This window comes from Cygnus atratus, chromosome 1, assembly GCF_013377495.2.
Source record: "Cygnus atratus isolate AKBS03 ecotype Queensland, Australia chromosome 1, CAtr_DNAZoo_HiC_assembly, whole genome shotgun sequence".
NCBI lineage: Eukaryota > Metazoa > Chordata > Aves > Anseriformes > Anatidae > Cygnus > Cygnus atratus.
The window spans coordinates 50285421-50307353 of NC_066362.1; the positions used below are offsets into that span (position 1 = coordinate 50285421).

A 21933-nucleotide genomic window follows, 5' to 3' on the forward strand; every position below is an offset into this window, starting at 1 on the left:
ACTCTTAATAGTAAAAACAAAACAAAAACAGAATTTTGGCCTGCATAGCCAGACAGAAAGTACCTTTTCTTACTACGTAGTTCCTTCCACTTCCAAATGAATGTTCCTTTGTATCACCCAGAACAATGACCAATTCATTTGTAGAACAAAGGTCAGGAGGGAAGACTTAATATGCAATTTAGTGTTTCTGTACAGCTCCACATAACTATTTTAGCTACAAGTATCCAAGTTATTCACAGATTAAGATAAAGCAGCAATTTTCAAGGTGTGGTCAATTGATTCCTGGTGCTACAGTGAACACTTAAAACCTGTGTATGAGGAATGGCTGCACACCAGGTACCTAGTTATGTCCACAGATTTTAGATCATGTTTTTAAAAACCCATACAGTCTTTTCCTAGTTATTACCATACAAGCAATTGTTGTAGTAACATTACAAATGATACATAATAATGAAAAGGTCCCTGCAAGGCCTTCAGACATTTAAGAACCCTCCCACTAAGATAAACATTACATCTTACAGCTGGATTATTGCCAGAGGCAGAAAGCTGAGCAGTTACAGAAAGGACTATGGTTAAACAGGGTTGCTAAGGAATACTTCTACACTGTGAAATAAGACAAAACATGGAGAGTAAGAGTTAGATTTAATGATTAAGTTGTTAAGGAACCCATCTCTTATACTTCTTTCCCCACCCAGCTCTTCTCTTCTTTTTCATAATTAAGGGAGGCATCATACTTCAGTAATAGGTAATATATTCAAACAAAAATATATGCATTGCACAAGGCTAAAAGCAACACTGAAATTACAAAAAAAAAAAATTCATGTAGGAAATAAAAATTCTGCATTAGTGGAAAAGTGTAAATGGGAATATTTTAGTAGTCAAAATAAATATTTAATAAAAACCACACACCCATGACAAAGTATCAAAACAAAAGAACTTAGTCTTTGGAAGCACACTATCCACATTTCCTTGTGTTAAACATTGCTAAATTCAGTGGCTTAATTATTATCACATTGTTCTAAGCAATCATTGCTTAAATCAATGTTGTGAAAAGTCATGAGACTTAAAATAGTGTTCCAACAATAAAGTCGATTTACTATAAACAAAGAAGAATTTCCCACACAACAGAGTCAATCCACAGTCATCCATACAAAGTTGACAAGGACTACTGCATAGCACATTGGTTGCTGTACCAAAAGTGCATTTGTCAGCATTCAATGAACTGGGGAAAGAGTGAAAAAAGGTGTTTTTTGTTTTCTGTTTCTTTCCGCCATATATATACTTTTAAAAACAACCAGATGTTTGATAGTTGAAGAAAAAAAAAACACGTTTTCTTTAAAAGTAAAGCATAGACTAAAGATCTTACGAGCACCATAAGATTTCTATTCAGTAAAACAGTACAAACCATTAGCACTGTAAGTAAAGAACAATTAAAAGATTATTATATCGTTCCTTATTTAGAACACAATTGAAAGTTTTAGTGTGCTGCTGCATCATCCTATGGTCTGACACATACATAGTACAACCAGTGACATTTTACTGACTTTGATAAGCTCTCTAAACAAATAACACAAAGAAAAATGCTTTTCCACGTAGAGCAAACAAAGGTCTAGAAAGATTTAAACTGTTGATGTGTAAAATGGAAATGTAGAAAATGTTAACCCAAACAGATTTTTATGTGGAAAAGCAGCAGTATCCGGCTTATCCTATCAGTTCACCACTATTTTTTTTCACGGATTCCTTGAAAGTAGCCTTCCTGAATATCCCTGACTTACAATGATTTTTGGGTACTATTTTCTCAATTAAGATTCTGCATTTAAGATTATTCTCAACCCATTACCCTTCAATCCCCATCCATACCCCACATCATATTTAAATTTGTAGTTCGCACAAAAAGCATTGTAATGACTTTCACTGCTTGCCAAATGATATGCAGTCAACATTTTTTCTATTTCCAAAAGCACTGAAACCATCTTCCAGTTGGATCACATTAAACAACTAAAAATAGTACTCCTCCCTTACTCTTTTGTGACATAATAAAGACTATTCACCATTTAATATACGTTCAATCTCTTCTAGTCTTTTCAAAGCAGCAACTCTCTTTTTCTCAATATCTTTGATTTCTTTTGAAGATTTTTTGGGAGTCTCTTTTTCCATACTGTTTTTCTCTGTTCGTTTCTTATTTTTTGATTGCCCTTTATTGTTATCAGCTGTTGTTTGGGAGGTTTTCTGCTCATTTTTTACTTCTTTCAAATTCTGAAATGATTTTTTTTTTTCTTCTGCAGCAGTAGTTGCAGTCCCATCTGCCAGAAGCGATGACTGTTCTGTAACACTAAGTGATGCAATTTTACTTCTAACTATGTTCAGATGACGTTGAATATACTCCTCATGAGGTGCCAGAGCTAGAGTTTCAACCAAACATTTTTCTGCTTTTATTAAGTCTCGTTCTTCAAAGTAAACTACACAAAGATTATGTTTTCCTTGTACATTGTTGGGATCCAGTTCCAAAATTTTTTCAAAGCACTTTTTTGCTCCAACTATATCCTTCTTTTGGTTCATAAGGATATCTCCTTTCAAAATGAGACCTTTGGTATGATCAGGATAGTATTTCAGTAGGTCTTCCAGGACAGGCAAAGCCATCAATTCTTTTGATGTCTGAGAATAAAGCAACGCCAAATTGAACAAAGCACTTCGGAAGTTTGGCTGTAACCTTATGGCTTTCTTCATCCATGCCTCTGCCTCCACATCTTTTTTGTCATCCATTGCCAGCATACCCAAATTGAAGTAGCCATTTGCGTCCTGTGGTTCTTCTTTCACATAATTTAACAGTCTTTGTTTAGCTTCAGGTCTAAGCCGAGCATCACCTAAATGACAGAAAATGCATTTAATTCTAGATTTATACTGAAGTATTTTTAGGTCAGGCCAGTAAAATGCTAGTTCTTATACAAATTAAAATGTAACTTCTGTGAAAGTTAAAGGGTTTAAAATATTACTTTTTATTTGTGCCATGTAGCAGAAAAAATAAATGACATTTACAACCTTTACAGGACAAAACTAACAGCTGACTTGTAGCCAAAGTCAGCATCATTATCCTATTATCTGTTAAATTATATTTAGATTCGGTACAACAGATACAAAAGGTGTCTCTACAAGTTTAACAGTGTTATTTTCATGTATGAGTGAGCAACTGCAATGCAGAGAAGTTGTCAGTTCTGACAAATCACCTCTCATAGAAGTAAACTTAGGAGACCTCATTTTGTTAAAGACATATTGAAAAGAATACTGATAGAGATTACATAGGGTGATGTCTGATTTAGCCAGGCTATAATACCTTATCATGTCAAAACAAAATCTGTAACTCATTTTGTTTTGCATCAAATTGTTTAAAAAATAAAGTATAAAAATAATCTTGTCTGATAATAGCAGGAATCCTAGCTTGTAGTCTGTGCTACTTTAAATAATATTTCAGTGAATATATTTTAATAAGGAATTCCGGGCATAGACTTACTGAAGGAAGGGGGATTAGGGAGCTGATTTTAACCTCCTTCTTCCACCTCCTGAAAGAGTGCTTGTACCTTCTTCCAGTATGGGTTACCCAAAACTAGACAACTAACACTTCGGCTCATTTGAAGCCCTTCATGCTACTTCAGACAAGAAACAAGGCGTTTCTTGTACTACCTAACTTACAACGTGGAAAGAGATGAAGAACAAGAACAATCCATTTGGATCAGCTCCAATCAACTCTATTATCTCTTGTTGGGATGGTAAATTACCCCTAAGAAAAAGGGAAACAAACCTGACTTGTCACTGCCTAATTATGTTTTGCGACAGCTTTTGTATGGCGACAGCCATGTTTACCCATACAGACAGAAGCTAAACATACAAAATCAAGCTCATGAAAATCCAACTTGATTCATACTAATCAGAAATATTTCAGGGGAAACTGAAAACATTCACATTTCCCAGGACTACATTTAAAACCCACAGAAGTCAATGATTTTTAATTGATGAGGAAAGGACGAAATCAATATACATGCAAAACGTTAGTATTATACATACTTCACTGTTTTATTATATAGATACAGTTACAATAGGTACAATTTTGAAAAAGAGTTTTGTGTAACACTATTTTTTATATGTATAAGATGTTCTATTGTAAAATAGTTTTAAAGGTGCTAATCACCTAAGGTATATGTACACTTTGCATAAATTCCAAACACTACCAATAAATGACAAAGATGACTATTACAATAAACAGTTTATTTGATGATGCTACAAGCTTCCGCTTTTCAAAAATAAATCAGTTAAATAAAAAAAGAGGTGATATGCATCTTATAAATACATAATATTTATTTAAGGAGTAACTAACATACCAGATTCCTGCATTAGCAGGGCTGAGTTGAACAATGCCAGTTTATGTGTTGGGTTGAGTTCTAGTGCTCGGTTAAAATTCTTCAGGGCTTCTGTTGGATCTTTCAGTTCAATGTAAACAATTGCCAAGTTGTACCATAGGTCTGCATTGGTTCTGTCTAGTTCTAGAGCTCTAAGGTATGCTTCCTTAGCTTTCAGAGGCTTGTTCATTTTTAAAAGTAATTCTCCCCTGTTGAAGAATAAATTTAATCTTCAGCAACTTTTGTTCATATACGTATAAAAATAATTGACATTTTTTCTGTCTTTTTTTAAAAAGAAATTAATCTTCCTATAGAAAGCACATGTGAAATACTAGTAATACTAGTTTTGTTTTGTTTTAAACACAAGAAAGCACAGGAATTGATTATATACTATTCCCCAAAGCTTTCAGCTCTGAGAAGTTTACATACAGGAGATGTATAAGCAGAACAAAAGAACCCACATACAGGAGTTATCAAGGACTCCTGATATTGGCTGTGTGGCACTACAAAAGAGTCTACACACCTCTGCACCTCCCTAAATCCCAGGAAGAATCACAACTAACAAAACAGTGGACAGAAGCCTCAAAACCCAGTCATTTAGCCTCCCATTTATGTGCTTCCCATTTCTTGCTTTTTCTGAACCATTTTCAACAAAAGAATAAAGAAAAACTCCATGATTCAGAGTAATCAGAAGTTTTTTAGTTCAAAACTAAACAAGGAGATTAGAAATCCGAGTTTGTTATTCATAAAGATGTCTAATGGAAGCATCTTCCTATACAATGTTCAAATACACAGCATATGTGGAAACACACTGTTTGAAGTAGGAATGTATAAGAACAAGATTTGTCATAAATAATTTATTATTCCCCCAAATTTTCATCATCTTATTTGAAAATAAATCAATTCCAGAAGCTAATGCAATTGTATGAACTAAACGATGTTCACAGCACTGCAAATACACAAATGTACATTCAAGAATATGTATCTCTAAAATTAGAAAATACCTGCTGATGTAAGCCTGCTTGAAATCTGGCCTCATACTAATTGCTTGTCGATATAATTGATCTGCTTCTTCAAGGCGAGATTCATTTGCTCTAATTAAGTTTGCAAGATTAATATAAACATTCAGGTGGTTAGGAGCAACTCTTGCTGCATACTTTTTACCTGGAATAATCTGCCAGAAAGAATATATGTACCGAAAAAAAGAAAAGAGTAAAAATATGAAAGACAATCAGTACAGAACTACTCTTCAGCCTGCTGCATTTGTTTTAGGGTACTACTGGACAGTCTACAGCCACTTAACAATTACAAATAGCAGCTCTTCCTCCAAGAAAAAAAATCATAAAAACATAACAAAATATTTTGTCTTCTTACTTCTATGAATACGTGGAACATTACCTTAAATGGGATACAAAAGTTATCAGTTAAGCTCTGTTACTACTTAACTTGGCTCATGCAAATGGCCATTAACAACCATCCAGATCTTGTAAAACTTTCCCCATTCATACAAAGAGTATTTCTTAAAGCCTAAAATGACATTCTATCAGACAAGCCTTTTTTTTTAAAACCCTTCAGCTCAGTGTAAGTACAATTTTACCGTCCACTTCGACAGCAGATGAAAAATTTACATGAAAGATGAAAATGCTATGGCATTAAAACCAATGTACTGTCTACTAGAATCTTCATACTGTTTAATGGTGCAAGCTTTTTAATGTTATACTTAAGGGACTACTGATTTTTCTTGTCAGTCTCATTTTGCCCTTAACATTTGTTACCTTGCCCCAAAAATATTCCTCTTCTTTTAAACAGCTAAAGTAATACTTACTAGGTATAAATACAACTTTACAAATGGAAAAGGTAACAGAGGACAGGTTTTTAAAAGTATTTTCAAAGATTTTTTTTTTGTCGCAGCTGCAACTGCCTTCTCCCACCTGCAACACTGCATCTAAGACTTCTCCTGCGGGCTCAGAAACTAATCAACATCAATTAGCTGGACATTAAAGTAAACCCACTGTGATTAGAAACTGTAAGTGCACATTTGTAACTTGCTTATTTTGTATCCTCAATTTGAGCCATAAAAAAATCTAAAACAATATAAAAAGTAACTTAAAATATTTTTTAACAAAGAAGGTCCAAGTTAGCATTTTTTAAAGTGCTATGACTGTGTATCACCTTTCCTTTTAAGAGATAGCTTTGGGGGGAGGGAGGGGAGAGAGCATATAGCAACATGCAGCTTCAACAAAAAATAAGAAAGTTTTATCATGAATATAAGGTCTGAAAGAGTTCCCTCCTATGGTGGTAGTTTCTAATTACCTGTGGCATCAATGATTTAGCAATCATATATGATTCTTCGGCTTCTTTAGTTTTGTTTAAGTTTTTGTAAGTTCTTCCTACATTCATGTGGGCACCAATATCATCTTAACAAAGAAAAGAATGAAACTTCAAATACTTCATGCACTGAGTATCACAAAAAATACCTATGCTTGAGAGCAGCATTAAATACAGGTACTGCATAAAGACTAGCAAAAAAAAACAGTTTAAATTATTTTTCATCTGAATTATGAAGCTAATAATTTAACTGTAAACCAAAAGATATGTTATAAAGTTACTTGGGAAAAGGTCAAAAATTATAGGTAAATTTTCCATGTATATGTCTTTAATCTCTTGCTATAGTAGAGGCACATAAATTGAAAATTATTTACTAGATTTCTAAAAAGAAAAAGGAAAGGTTGTCCAGTACTACCTAGAAATTCTTTTGCAACAGTATGCAAAAGAGAATAAATGTGCTCTTGGATACATCCTAGATATCTTTTTCATATTCTTTCTTAGTATTAAGTAATAAAAATAAATAATAATAATAATAATAATACTTCAAAACAAATTATAGGTTGGATGATGTTATTTTTGAATGAACTGAAATAATGGCTTTAAATGAAAAGTATATGCATCTTTCTATAGATAGAAACTTTCACTGAGGACTTTTTTGGGGAGGAGCTTATTAACTTGTAATACTAACTCATCAATATATTTATCATACTGAAAAACTACATATCATTTAACTGGCCTTGTTTGCTGTTCAGTTGGTGAAAAACAGGTAATTCAGAACATTTTGTTAAGTAAGCTAAGCATCCTGACATATTAGGAGCAGGGAGAAGCCATTCAGTAGCAGCTAGTCAAAGGTTTTACCTGGTTGCACTTGGGTGGCTTGTATGAAGAATTGCAAAGCTCTTTCAAAATTCTTTTCATTTTCTAAGGCATGCCCCACATTGTTCCATAGTTTTGCGTTGTTCTTATTCACCTAAAAACAACAACAAAAAGATATCAATATATAACGTATTAAGCTGCATTTGATTTTCTTGCAACTAAATCTTGAAGTTGGAAAAACACAAAATATATGAAAGATCAAGCTGCTATGTGTAAAGAACAACAAAACAGTGCATACAGAACAATTACATTGAACTTCCTGCTCAACATCCATTTATTTTAGCCATTAGTAGCTAAAAATTCCAGCGATTTTAAAATGTAATTATCGGAAAATGAATAGATGGTTGTTCAAACTATCATATCATGCCATATTTAAAGAAACTATTTTATGCAAACCTTTTGTAGATTTTGTATTCAAACATATTGTGTTTACCTCCAGTTAAGAGAATACATTCAACTGTTTTAACACATTAAGAAAAAATTCTCGTTTCTTGTGCATGAATTCCCATGTGTGCATCACACTGTTTTTAAAGCATTCCCAAAAACTACTAATTAGATACTGTCAACATAGAAATAAAAGTGGCAAAACAAGCATAATTTCTCTCCATTCTTATCATGCTCTAATGCAGTCAACTTTTTTTTAGAACAGCAACACAATTTTCCATTATCCCTTTCAAATAAGATACAGTACCTTTAAAGCTGACATAAACAATGTGTATTCTGATTCCCAGTCCCAGTTTCTGTGCAGTGTTTTTAAGGCGTGCGTGAATAGTACCACAGCCAAACAAACCCAAGAAATTTTTCTTAGTACACTATTAAATTAAAAAAAATAAAAAAAACAATAAAATAAAGATTTGTTAAAAGCACACAAACAATTCTTATTTATACTAAATAAAATATCTCCTATCCTAGGAGGCAAAAAAAATGCAGAACATATTTGTGAATGGTATATTCCAACTTGCCTGAACATTAACTGTAGCAGTCCAAAATTTAAAAGGAATCTAATGTCTAATTTCAAGTTATTCACCTGTTGTTTGTTTTTTTTTTTTCCATCACTATGCAATCTGCTTAATAAAAACAAATGCAATCCACATAATATAATGTGAAACAAAAATGTAGGAAAACTGTACTTTTGCTTTTCAGACCTTATCTCTAATTTTAGACAACGAACATGATCGTGACGTCCAACAGTGAGGTTCTTCAAAAACACTGTATAAAATGTAATAGCTTACAAAAATGAAACAAGAAAAACTAACATGTCATCCTATCCTTTTATTTAATTTAAATTTAAATTTAATTAAAAAATAATAAAAATAAATTTATTTATATAATCAGGTGATTCCGCACAAGTTCTTTACTGAACGCATAACCAACCTTTCCCACACTGTAGCATACCTCTTATCACAGAGGTCTGCTGTGGAGGCCACCCAATGCTTCTAAGTAAACACAATGCAATGGTTGTACCTTAGCAGGAGAAAGGTTCAGTGCCTCTTGAACAGCTTATATTTTATTTTAAAAGCTACAAATCAGGAGCACAAATCACACTCTATGACCAGCTTGTCAGCAACAATCTTCTAGATTTTTTGCAGTTTATTTTCTGCAGTTTGAACATCGCTTGGTTTAACTACACCAGATATAAAACAAACTTTAAAAGACTGACCATTTGGTCTCTGAATTCAGATCTATACGTGAAAAAACGCACTAAGGACCTAGTAGTCTTCCTCCAATTATGAACATGACTTTGTTAAAAAGCTTTAAAAATATCATTCTGAAGCAGACATAGCTATCCACCTTTGCCAGCTATTTCTTGGTTTAGTTGTTCACACTCCTGTGTACTCCACAGGGGTTTAACAGAAAAACAGAAGCTTTTCCCCTCATATACAAAACGCTGCACACGCAAGACTGTGCTTGTTTTTGTTGGTGGTGGTTCTTGTGTTTTGCTTTAAAATAAATTAAATTAAATTTAAAATAAATTAAAAAGTAAAAATTAAAAGAGCAGCAGAACTGAGAGGAATTCCACCACCACAAAGCAGCTGGTGAGAACTGAGACATGCAATAATCCATATCCCCACCAGGCTAATAAAACAGCCCCTCCCTTCCCCCCCCATATTTCTAAAGCAAGGAGCCTATTCCACATTGCGAGACTTTTTAGAGCACTGACTTGCAATATTTTTGTAGTAAGCCACACTGCTGCCTGATTTTCCTCCCTATCTGTCCTCTCCTGGATCCTTGCTTTCTGTCACAACACTTCTATTTTTGCTACTTTGTAGTGGGATTTGTGATAATACTTTCTCCTCACTCCCACAGGGTATCACCGATTTCTCCTTATCCAGTGCTGTCAGCTTTGGCAGCACCAGTTAGCACAAGTTATCCTGCAAGGATAACTCACTTCTAACGACACTTCTAACCTCACTTCTAACGACAGCAGACAACATAGACTGGGATCGGCTGCCTTTCAGTTTGTCCAGATGAGCAGAAGTATGGCACTAGGGTAAAAAGGATAGAGCATCCAGCTCAGGGGGAAGCATTTACAATGTACAAGACACTAGAAAATCTAAGGTCCATGCAAAATATGCATTCAGAGCAGAAATTTCAAAGGAGAAATTCTTATCTAAATCATTCTTTGGTTAAACAAATACTGAGCAGTTCTGATGTACATTCTTAGCACTTAAACACTGAAAATTTTATCAGTAATGAAGATATTTTCACATGCTGCAGACTGATAATACATGCATTACATAAACTTTAGTCAGTAGTCACCTTTGGATGAAGTACAAATCATATCTAGACAAGAAATTTTTTTGCCTAATCCTTAAAAATGATTTAAAACAGAAAATACCATGTTATTTACACGAAAGAGATATCTAGGCAGTCCATTTTGTAGCGATGTGTAATGTAAGCTACCTTGCATTCTAAAGTGTTTGGTGTCAAAGGTATTGAAAAATATGTTTTGCGGTTTTTGTGTTTTTAAATGAACCTCCGAATACCCTCAGAATAACAACAACAACAATGGGAGGTATAGGGGAAGAATCTCAGTATTTAGTATCGTAAGGACTATTTTTCTTAAGAGGCAAAGGATCAATGCACTAAAGTATCTCCCCTCTCCAACAGATTTAAAACTCCTCCTTTACTCCTATTCAGTCAGTTTCTACAATAAAAGTCGAAATACAAAAATTTGCAATTTGTGAAACAAAGGTTCTGTAATGTTTACCCTTTTCTTACAATTTGGTTCTCTCTCCAAATATAAGCTCAACCAACTTTTAAACTGATTGCTCCGAAATAACTCCAAAAAAAATATTTCTATTTGGTAAAATGGTTTGACCTAAGATGGCAAACTGCTATCAGCTAAAAAAGCATAAGGGCCACAAACTCATGATAAAATCTGATTAATGATGTCACAAAAATTTCAAAGAAAACAGTGATCTTCAGCAAAATATTTTAACCTAAAATACTAGGTTTGCATAAATGAATTAAATATATTATCCTTTCACCTCACATCACTGACGCTTCAAAAAACTGTGGCACAGACTGAAAAGACTGAAGTTATCCGTTACAATACTATGGAATTCACTTCACACACAGCACAGCTAAAAGTAATTTCTAGTCTACCTTGTTTGTAGCATTAAGCTAAATCACAATTAATTTTTAAATAATTAAGAGTACTTAATCAGAAGACTAACTCACGATGCTGACCTTCTGACTGCACCCAACATGCATATGGGTAAATTTAATTCAAAGTATTTGCTGACACAAAAGTATTTTTTCCTAATAAACTGCTTAGTAAATGTCTATCCCCTAAACCAGCACTAAATTCCTCTACACGAAGAGCAGCCAGTGTACTACATTTTCAAAGCAACACTGCTGATGGTGCATGTCTGTTTATAAATTAAAAAATATCCACTGGTCTTCTAAGTTCCTTGCTGTCATTTGCTCACACCACGGGACTGCCAAACAGTTACTCTTGGTCAGTACTCTGTATTCAGTAAGAACTTGATGCAGAACAGGACCTGTAACATCATAAATTCACACTGGTTAAAGCTCTATTGGGAAATCTCGCAGTTATAAATATCCTTGCCTTTTACTGAATTAGGAGAAATGAGTTAAACCAGTTAAACTTACTGTACCTTTTATTTGATAATTTCTTCCATCCATGTGCTACTAAAATGCAGAATCCCATGCTAGGAACATATAACACACGTTCTGCTACTACAAATCCAACAGGAAAAAAGAGATTTGATGCAGGAATGAAGGGTAGCACTATTAAGCAGAGTGCCTAGAAAAGAAATGCAAATTAATTAGTAAGCAAGATTAGGCAGTGACAGACTGTACTCAACACACAAATTATGAAGCAATTACAAAAGCAAAAAAACAAAGTCTGACATATATGGAAGATCTATGTCTTTTTTTTTTTCTTTTATGTATTAAGATCTGTCTTACATTGAGACCACTCTGAGCATGGCAAGTTAGACCCTACGAATGACACTTTCTTATGCAGCCTAGTGTAATTGGTTTTCTGTACTACAGAAAAGAGCAGCTGTATGACAGAATGCTAGGATCAAAGGTCATATTCAAACCAGTGTTTTAATAAGAGCTCCACATACAAAAACATGGCAGACCTAAAACCTTGGAGATTGTCTTTCATAATAATTAACAATTATATGATGTAAACAAATTCATTCTACAATTGATTCTATTTTTAATTTCCATTACAAATCTGAATAACAAAAATCAGAAGCAACCACTGAATTAACATCCATGTTTAGATACTATACCACAGGCACCCCAAAATATCGAAAATGACAATGAACTTATCAATAATCAGAGCCTTAATTGGAGCTCTTAGGTTTCTGACAGACATCTTAACAAAAAGGTGCATGCCTGGGGGAAGACATTAAAAGACAGAGAAACCCATCTGCTACAAAGGAATTGGACATGACCCATAATTATAAATAAACTAGTTCAATTATTAAATAATTAATTCTAAATATATGGTCTCCAAGTTACAAAACAAAAACAAAACAACCCCCCTACAAAAATATAATATTTATTTGAATATAGTAAAAAGGATTTTTTTAGAAATTTGCTATACAACAGGTTGTCATCTTCTGTCTAGGTAAGCAGAACCGTCTTTTGTATGTTAAAACAATCAACACATCCAGTATGAAAGAATCTAGGATTTCACATATAAAAATGCCACACTGATTAAAGGTTATCTCATTTTTCATGGAGCCAAGAGTATGCACTTGGGGTATGGATCATTAACATGGATCAAGTGGTCTACAGCAATTCATTAAGCTACAGGAAAAATAAATAATTGAGTCTTAAGGAAATTACAAGCGTAACACGTAGAGAATATGTTGATTACTTGAGGAGAAAATTGTATTTAATGCCATTTCACATTCCTCTACCTTTATCCTTTACATTCTTATAGTACATGCTCCTTATAGAGCACCTCTCAACCTATCTCATCAAGAAGTAAAAATTCCAACATGGAACTTTAAGATAGATTTTTGTAATTCACTCTGAAATGCAGGAATCCATCATGCTATCCCCAAGCCAGTCTTCTGTATCATTCTTTCACCCAGTTACAGGAAATGTTTTCATAATTTTTTGGGGGAAGTGAGGGTTAGTGTCATTCTGTATTTCATTGTTTCCAGTAGCTGAACACAAGCAATACTACAAAGGTGAATCTACAAAATCAAGTTCCAAGTGTGCTTTACCACAAAAAGTGCTGTTTTGCAGGTCTTTTATTTAAAAGTTATTCACACTGAAGTAAACTTTAAAATGTATAAGGTTTGTACATATGTTTAAATGACACCTAATAAAAAGGACTGTCCATGAATCTAAAGTTTTTGGCATGGTTTATTTAGCTCTCTGCAATTTTTCTGATGGCAAAATGTTACACGAGATTTTGCTCGACTTCTTTCAGTCTCTTTGCCTCTCCTCAGTCTATTGTCCTTCAAATATAATTTCTTAAGTGACAGACTCAAAGCGCCAATGCAGATAAAAATTTGTTCTCTTCTGTTCATTTGCTCTCTTTATCACGGTCTTTCAGCAGGTGCAAAGCTCAGTTGAAAAATATCCCAGTCAAGGCAACTGAAAAACATAAAAGAGACAGAAACATTCACAGTATGCAGGAAGCAAAAAGCACATGACAGAACTCTAAAATATGACCATAAACTATAAAGAGTGAACTGCTAGATGACCACTCAAAAAGTTCAAAAGGAGACATTTCAAAGCCTGAGATACAAGTACGGGGCCTACAGAAATAAATACTGAAAAGTTCAGAAGTACTGAGGTCTTGGTAGATACATCACTTAAAAACGCAAAAACTTTCTCCAAGAAGCTTAAGGATACCTGTCTGCTCCTGACATCTGCACAGTAAAAAGCCACCAAGGTTTGTGGCTGAGTAGCATGGAGTGCTGTCTCATCATAAGCGAGGGCTGAGAAAGGATGGTAAAGCACTTCTTTGGGACACTTAGCAAGTATCAACAGAGATAAAAAGCTTGTATTAAAATTTTGTCAGCCAACAAAGAAGTGTCTAACCCAAAAGATTTAATTTAGAAAATAAAAGCCATGATCACAGCCTGATTCCGAAACTTAGGGAAAAGCCAATGTAATTCTAAATCTGTACTATTCATTGTACTAAACATTTTCAATAATTATATTGTAAATTATTTAAAAAGGTCACTTAGCCTGATAGTCAAGTTTTCTGACTGCTCAAAGGGATAAAGTAAACACAAAATACAAGAGAATTTAATTCCTCATACATTGTTTCTAGGGCATGTCCTTCATTAACGTCAAAATAATTGATTATTTCAAGCAGCATAATGACATCAACCTGCCAAAGCATGTGTTCTGATTTATAATACAGAATCCCATTTTCTGTTAGTTTAATATTGTCAGTTGGTAAAATAAATTGGCTACTTTGAAGAAGTAATTAATCTGTTTTGTCCTCTCCCAATTCTGTTATTTCAAAAAGGCAATTTTAGAACCTAAAGTAAAACTAAAATATGACGAAGTAGAACACAATGCACCCACTTACCTGAGTTATACTTTGTGGAGACGATTTGTATCAAACAGATGCTGGCTGAAAATGGGTCCTTCAACTCTTCCATCTCTCATTAATGAGTTCACCCTGTGAGATGTCTTGTGGAGAACTGTGGAACGTCCACTGTCACTCGTGGAAGTGGGAGAAGGAACCTATTTTTCTGTCTTGTCCCTCAAGAAGTACAGCACCCACATCCAAATCCACATCAGCAAATACAGAAAGACATGTTAAGACAAACTTGCGGCCTCCCTTCTCTTTTGCATTTTGGATCCATCTCCTTCGCATTTGATTTGCAAATATCAAGTCCATATCAAGTCCAAATAAAAATCTTTATTTCTGCAGCAGGTTTGAAGTTGTACTGTTTATGATATAATGAACGAAAATAACTTGAGACTTTTCCCTTAGTTCAGGCTTCAGCATGAGACCTGAGGGTCTCATGGGGCTAATGCAAGAGCCAAAACATGCTAGAGATTTTTAAAGGCAGAAGCTCTTTACAATGCCCTTTAGTACTCCTTCACAGTGACGCTCATTAAGAGTTCAAAACCAGTGTGAACAGTCATGCTTTCAACAATGCTGTGCTGAAAACACAGGTGACATCTAGGTTTACTACGCATCTAGGCATACTAGGTGGCATCCATACAGACAACTAAAATTTGTACCTGCCAGGGAACTAATTTATTTTGACTAGCACAAATTCAGGCTTTTATTGGAAGAACCGAGAACCAAGTGTGGAAAAACAAAAGTTTAAAAAAACAGTATTTCAACATAGTTATCTGGAAAACTGCCATAAACTCTATAAGTGGGTTTCACTAAACAGAGATTCAATTTCTTCATTTTAAAGATTGTACTATGATCTCTCTAATAAGAGAAACTAAGAAGCCACAGTGAAGAAACTGCTCTCTCCCTCTCTCTCCCATGACACAATATCCTGTCTACATCAAGACATTAATGGTTTACTGGTAGGCAGAAACGGCTTTTGGCCTACAGTGCTGTTGCAAGTTATAACAATTCATTTTCAATATTTTATATTGCATTCTCATCTAAGAAATTAGCTTTCAGGCATTTAGATACATCTGGAAAAAATCCGCATCATACAGAAGGTTATATACACAATAAAGGCATATATGAAACAAAAATAACTTTCGTTCAACAGTGATTACGGTGTGTTTAAGCTACACTGTAGATCACAGGTTCAGCTGAATGAACTCAGAAGACCCTTGCTATAAAAACCATTTGGAATAATAAGAAAAAAATGCCCTTGAACAAAAACTAATGTTGAAAACAATAATGCTTTTCTCTTCTGAACTTTACGAGTTAGGAAGTAAAGGAAAGTGTTGGGAAATAAAGTTCAAGAGCAGTCCTGTGAAAAGGGTGTACTGCTCCCCGTACACATTTCCACTACTTTCAGTGCACTGGATAAAAAATGTTTCAACTTCTACAAAAAGGAAGATTAAACTACTTATTTACATTTAAGAACTATAGAACTATTTTTTTTTTAAACACAATGCTTAGTTTTGAAATACATATTGTCCAATAGCATTAAACTGATTTTCTGGGTATGTCATCTTGTGCATTTATTATACAAATAAGCTAAGTTTCTTTTGTTCATATGCTGTTTCCAAATTCGGAACTAGAAGCTTCACCAGCTATAATACAGACCATTCATTTTCACGAATTTTCTAGTGAAACAATCTGCCTTGCTCCATGACAAGACCAAAAAAAAGTATTAGTCAGAGCTGTAATGTTAGGTCTCTTTGAAATGTATCCAAGTTGGTCTGCTGATTAGCAAAGAAATTCCTAGCTTTAAATTGTGCATAAATATTCCCACTCATCTGAAACTTCCGTTGGCTAGAGTTACATATTTAAAAAAAAGCACCGTATTTCTGAAGCAAGCTCAGATTTATACTTGCAGATTTGTTGCAGGCATAACTGCACCACTGACTCAATGAGAAACATAGTATCAGTTAATCATTCACCTTGTGAATTTTTTGCAATAGCCACAATCAAAAAGTTGGCTTTTTGGGTGAAAAACACTAGCTCCTTTCCATTTCCTCCAAAATATTCTTTCATGTGAATCCATTTCAATTTTAAGGTTGTATACTAGTGAAAAACAGGAAGTGATTTCATAGCTGACAAAACTTAGTTTTGCCTTAGAATATGGAAGAGTCTACAGACAAGTGCCTTCATTATAAAAGGGGAAAAAAGGGGGAAAACTTATATACCTAAATGCCAAAATATGTCCTTTTACATCAGAAAAAAAATCAATTTACTTGCTAAATATGTAGAATAATTACTGACGTTTAAGTAGAGTTTGAAGGATGGAAATGCATTCTGATCCTCAAATTTAAGTTCTATTTAAAACCCCGGTTTGCTGTCCAAGTTCTGAAAACTTGAGAATGGCCACAATACAGTTGGCAAATAAATAACAATAGCCATACTTATTCTCATCTCATCTTTTTTTCTACATCTCATCCCTGACAGAGTAAACATACTTAACTGCAGTTTAACAGGTTTATGGCTACAACGATTTTTCTCTTTTCTTACGTATTCATTTTAGCCCAAGAGAAGATGCATGACTGGGTCACCACAGACTAGGCATGTGATCAAACATCCTGAGACAGTTACATTCTTGGGGAGAGCGGAACAAAAACGAATGTGAAACATGCATCATTCATACCATCAGTACGGTCTTGGAGGAATCCCCAGGATATCGGAGACTGAAGACAACCAAAGATCCCAGAAAGCAAAAGAATGTAAGGGTGGCAACATTTCTAACATCTAACAAAGACTCCACGAGTGGAATAGTTCCCATTGTCCAGTCACAGCATAACTCTGAGGGGTTGAGAAGAAGCCAAGCATTTACAGGGAGGAGGTAGTTGAAAGTCAGCTGCCTTGCTGGAGATGGACTTACAGCAGCTGGGTTATCAAACCTACAGCAAAATAAAGGAGAAAAAGGAGCTTTTAAAGAAAACAAGTTATGGTCTTCATCGACTGTATGACCAGATGCAAGTAGTCTTTAGATTCATAGCTAGAACTGCCAAATACAGCCATGTACAATATCCTAATCTTCCTGCATTTGTCAGGAACCACACAATTTGGGAACCACACATTATGATGCATTTTAGCACAGGACGGAATCTCCTCCAAGATTCTTTAAGAAACTTGTTTGGGATATAATCAGCATGTTTTAACAATGACTTACACTACTCTTCCTGAAGTTGGGTTCAATGGTCCTTGTTATGTTTTTAAAAATTTGCCTGATCTTTCAGGGAAAAACATTTGATTGTTGTATTTTTATATTACTTTACATTTTAGAATGTTAAATTGCAGTTTTTCAGTTCTACCAGTACTCATACATTTATCGTCAGGCACCGTATCTGAAGTTAAGCATGCTTTCTGCATAATGCATGTCTAAAACCAAAGAAATTATTCATATGTAGACAAGGAAAAACTTGTTAAAAGTTCTGAAGTACTCAGCCAAGGTTCAAACACACAGCCAATAAAAAAATACTTCCGTAGTAAAACTTAATTTTGGATTATTAGAGTCAATTAACAACCAAAAGTTTTTTAAAAATTAGCGCATACTCAGATACCTTAGTACGTTGGATATTTGTGTCAACACGTACTCAAATATACTAGTTAACAATTCGACAAAAATTGTAGAATTGTACAGCAATTCTACAATAGGAAGAGCAATTCTACAACAGGGAAATAAGTTAGACTCTTCAGGTAACATATCTTTGGCCATTTTATTCAGACATCGTTAAGCCACATCTTATGTATCAGTATCTGTAAATAAGAGACGTTTTCCTATTACCTTGTAAACACTGGAAGTTGAGACTGGATAACCTGGACTCTGACAACAACAAGAAGCAGTGTACTGAACATTAGTACTATGAGCTTCAACAGTGTTTGGAGCATGGAAAAAGGAATACTGCCCTTCCCTCGAAGAATCTGCACAGCTGTGTCCAACAGCACTGGCAAGGTATACTGCAAAGGAAAAGGTGTTTTTAATGAGTGTATTCATTAACTGAGGTAAATATAAGGTAATTTTTTTTAATCTTGTTTTTCTGTAAATGCATGCTCCAAATAGTTTCTTAATTCAGTTTTGTAGAGGTTTCATATGCCCGTCCCTAAAGTCCACCATTCTAATAAAAATAATTCTATTTAAGTATTATTGCTAACACTATCATAGTGTAGTGCCATATTTTCAGACAGATGAAAAAACATGTACCATCTTCAAACAGAGTTCAAATAAATTTTTTTTAGAATTATTAGTCGCTTTGAAAACCTGTCCCATGAACAAAATATCAAGGTACAGTAGAAATACAATTTATTTCTTGATTAGCCCAGGGTTTCTATTTTATGTCTCTACTGCAGTAACCCATCTGTCCTTGCCGCATGAACATTATGATCTTGCACATTATGTACCCTAATTTGTTCCCTGTGTGTCGACTTCTTTTCTTATGTCTTCATGTCTTGTGTTAGGGATGACTTACTGCTTCACATATACCGTCTGACTAAAATACAGGGATTGATAGGGTTTTGAGAAACAGTCAAACTCAGTTCAAGTCCCAATCTGGATTTTATCTTTCCAACTCAACTGACTTACATGAACTTCTTAAAACTTTAATGAAATTGAGGATCATATTAAAAGCTACTGTAAGAGAAGTAGTGGTTTGAAGTTCTTCCTTAGAAATCTAGTTTGAAAATTACATGTTTATTGACTAGGCATACAAGGCCAATAATTACAAACATATTCCTTCAAGCACAGAAATGTGATTTTGACATTTTAGCCTTGAAGTCTGCCTCGGCATATATTTCAGCTTTTACTGTTGTAGCTTTTACAAAATATTCCCTCAAATAATTAAGGAGTGGTAAATTAGAAAGATGATCTTAGTATATGCAACTATACCTCTTTAAATTGCATATGGTTTGACTATTAAAAAGACAAAAATTATTTCACTGCAGGAAATTTTTTTCTCTAAACAAGTTAATAGGAACTTCTCAATGCTCAAGATGAATCCTATCAGATTAGAAATTAAAAGTATTCTTAGAGAAACAAGTTTCATCAAAGTATTACTTAAATATGGCTACTCCAAAACATCTGGTTATTCATAAGCAAATGATGAAATGTGATTGTAGATTGTATGGTCTCTATTTTTCCTGAAGGATTTAAAAACAACCAACACTCCCTCTTTATGCACCTCAGACTTTAGCCAAGACTGTTACATGCTTGTCTTTGCAAACCTCAACCAACTAAAACCTTTGGTTTTCATTAAGACATGTTGACTCTTCATCAAGTAGATTTGGCAGTATCTCTGCACAGTGTGTAAAAGACAACTTAGAAGCCATTTGCTTCCCTCCCCATGATCCATGTATTTTAAACATCAATTGAGTCAAAAGAACACCTCAAAACATTAATAGAACTATAGAATTAGCCTGAATTGACAAAATCAGTGTTGAAATATCATGCTTCCAAGTATTTGATAGCTCTTTAGAGAAAATTCAAGAAGAAATCAAATTTAAATTTCAATGACATCTTACCCCTTGCGCAATAAATACTTCATACACACAGCATATCCCCACCACCGTTATTCCTTGCTCTTTACACAGTGTTGCAACAGCTACTAGAAACACAGTCACTGCAATTGGAGTCCAAACTGCAAATCAAGAAGACACTATTGAAAATGTTTCATCTTACAACACAGAAGCTTAATAAAGGAATTTTACCTAAGAGGTGAAAATTGACTCTATGTCTGAACACGATCTAGAAATGTGCCATTTGGACACACCCTATAAGCTTACTCAATGTGCCATTTGTTACTACAGGATTCTCAGTCTTACTCTACAAACATTAATTCACCAGTTAGCAGTTTTAAAACTGCCTCCTCCTCTTAGGAAAGCAAAACCCAATCTTTCCTAACTCATCAGGACACCTTTTCAAATGTATCTTTTAAAGGCAGTCAAAAGTCAAACTGCTTTTGAAAAAGAGGCCACTTCCTACATCTCTACTGAAATTCTGCAGCTTACTGAGGCATCTTGGCATGTTTCCACTTACTTGCATCAATGAGAGTTACTGCAAGAATCCCCTTGTCATTAGCAAACTTTAGGTTTAACAAAACTGAAAACCTGCTCAAGCATTGAAGAAAACAAAAGGCAATTTATGATTGAAAAGTGCAACTATAGGGGCATCTTGGGGCTGGATTTTTTTTTTGTACACACTTGTTGAATAACTAGTATATCCACATTACCATTTTAGAGCTCTGTTATCCTTGATACAGAAATTAAGTTACGTATTTTTGTCAGTCATTTACCTATGGTATTATCTGGCCCTTTAGATTTAGTATATGATAAAAAGGCAGCTAGAAAAAAGATGGATGATAGAAGTTCTGCTCTGCCCACAACTCCAGTTACCTAAAAGAAAAAAAAAACACAATATTATTCCTTTAGTGATTATTCTAGCACTAAACTAGTGCATGACCAATATACTAACAGGATATGCATAAACACAGTCTGTAAACTAGCAAAAAAGTCTAACGAGTAAGACTGCTTTCAGTTCAATCAGTGCTGAAAACAAGACTATGATATCCATAGCACCACTATTAATGAGACAACTCAGAAAAGCTGTACTGTCTTATCTCCAGTAACAGCCACAATTAGCACTTAAGACAGAATTTGGGCGGAAAAATAACTTTCTTAATAATACTTCAAAGAAACTAGTTTTCATCAATAAATGCTGTAAGTGAATGTGACAAGGTCTGTCTTACATAAAGATCTTGAAGACAGTGGCATACAGAAACTATAGTGGTTATTTTTGTTCACACCTTTTACGACTGACTGAATGAAGCTGAAAGTGCTCACTTGACTGCTGCTATGGCAGGTCTGATCTGAGCAGTCAAAAGTTATCAATACATCGATGGCAAGCTCTGAGCAACAGAGTTAAAGAATGACTCAGGCTTATTGCAGGTTTAGCAATTTTGAATGATAACTTGGTTGGCAATATGAACATTTCAGGTACTGCCCCCTCTTGGTAGTCACAGAGGAATGGATTTTATGAAAATTTGGAGGAATGATAAAATGCAGAAGGTTGTTTCAGAATCCCCAGTGAAACACAGACTAATTTCCATGTTTCCATTGTAGAACTTGCATGTTTTCCTCATTGTCCCCCGCTTCCTTTTAAATCTATGGTGCAACCAACAGCCGTGGATGAAAGACAGGTCACTGTGTTAATACCTACTGCAGTAGTCACTGTTCCTACCTGACCACAGCACCATTTAGGACTGC

At 34.4% G+C, this 21933-nt stretch overlaps 1 protein-coding gene across 6 annotated transcripts in view; it reads right to left on the reverse strand.

The window, feature by feature from the left end:
* Window positions 1-1362: 1362 nt before the first annotated feature.
* Window positions 1363-21933, reverse strand: part of TMTC3 (transmembrane O-mannosyltransferase targeting cadherins 3) — a 35671-nt gene continuing 15100 nt past the window's right edge. For all 6 annotated transcript variants that reach the window (XM_035551828.2, XM_035551829.2, XM_035551831.2 and 3 more), the window contains 11 exons: window positions 20964-21063; window positions 20194-20309; window positions 18464-18636; window positions 17324-17576; window positions 11720-11868; window positions 8287-8407; window positions 7578-7689; window positions 6705-6808; window positions 5396-5565; window positions 4374-4600; window positions 1363-2864 (listed from right to left, as the gene is read on the reverse strand). In XM_035551828.2, coding sequence (XP_035407721.1) covers window positions 2044-2864; window positions 4374-4600; window positions 5396-5565; window positions 6705-6808; window positions 7578-7689; window positions 8287-8407; window positions 11720-11868; window positions 17324-17576; window positions 18464-18636; window positions 20194-20309; window positions 20964-21063 — 2346 coding nt within the window. In that variant the 3' untranslated portion in view covers window positions 1363-2043. The remainder of the gene's footprint in view (window positions 2865-4373; window positions 4601-5395; window positions 5566-6704; window positions 6809-7577; window positions 7690-8286; window positions 8408-11719; window positions 11869-17323; window positions 17577-18463; window positions 18637-20193; window positions 20310-20963; window positions 21064-21933) is intronic.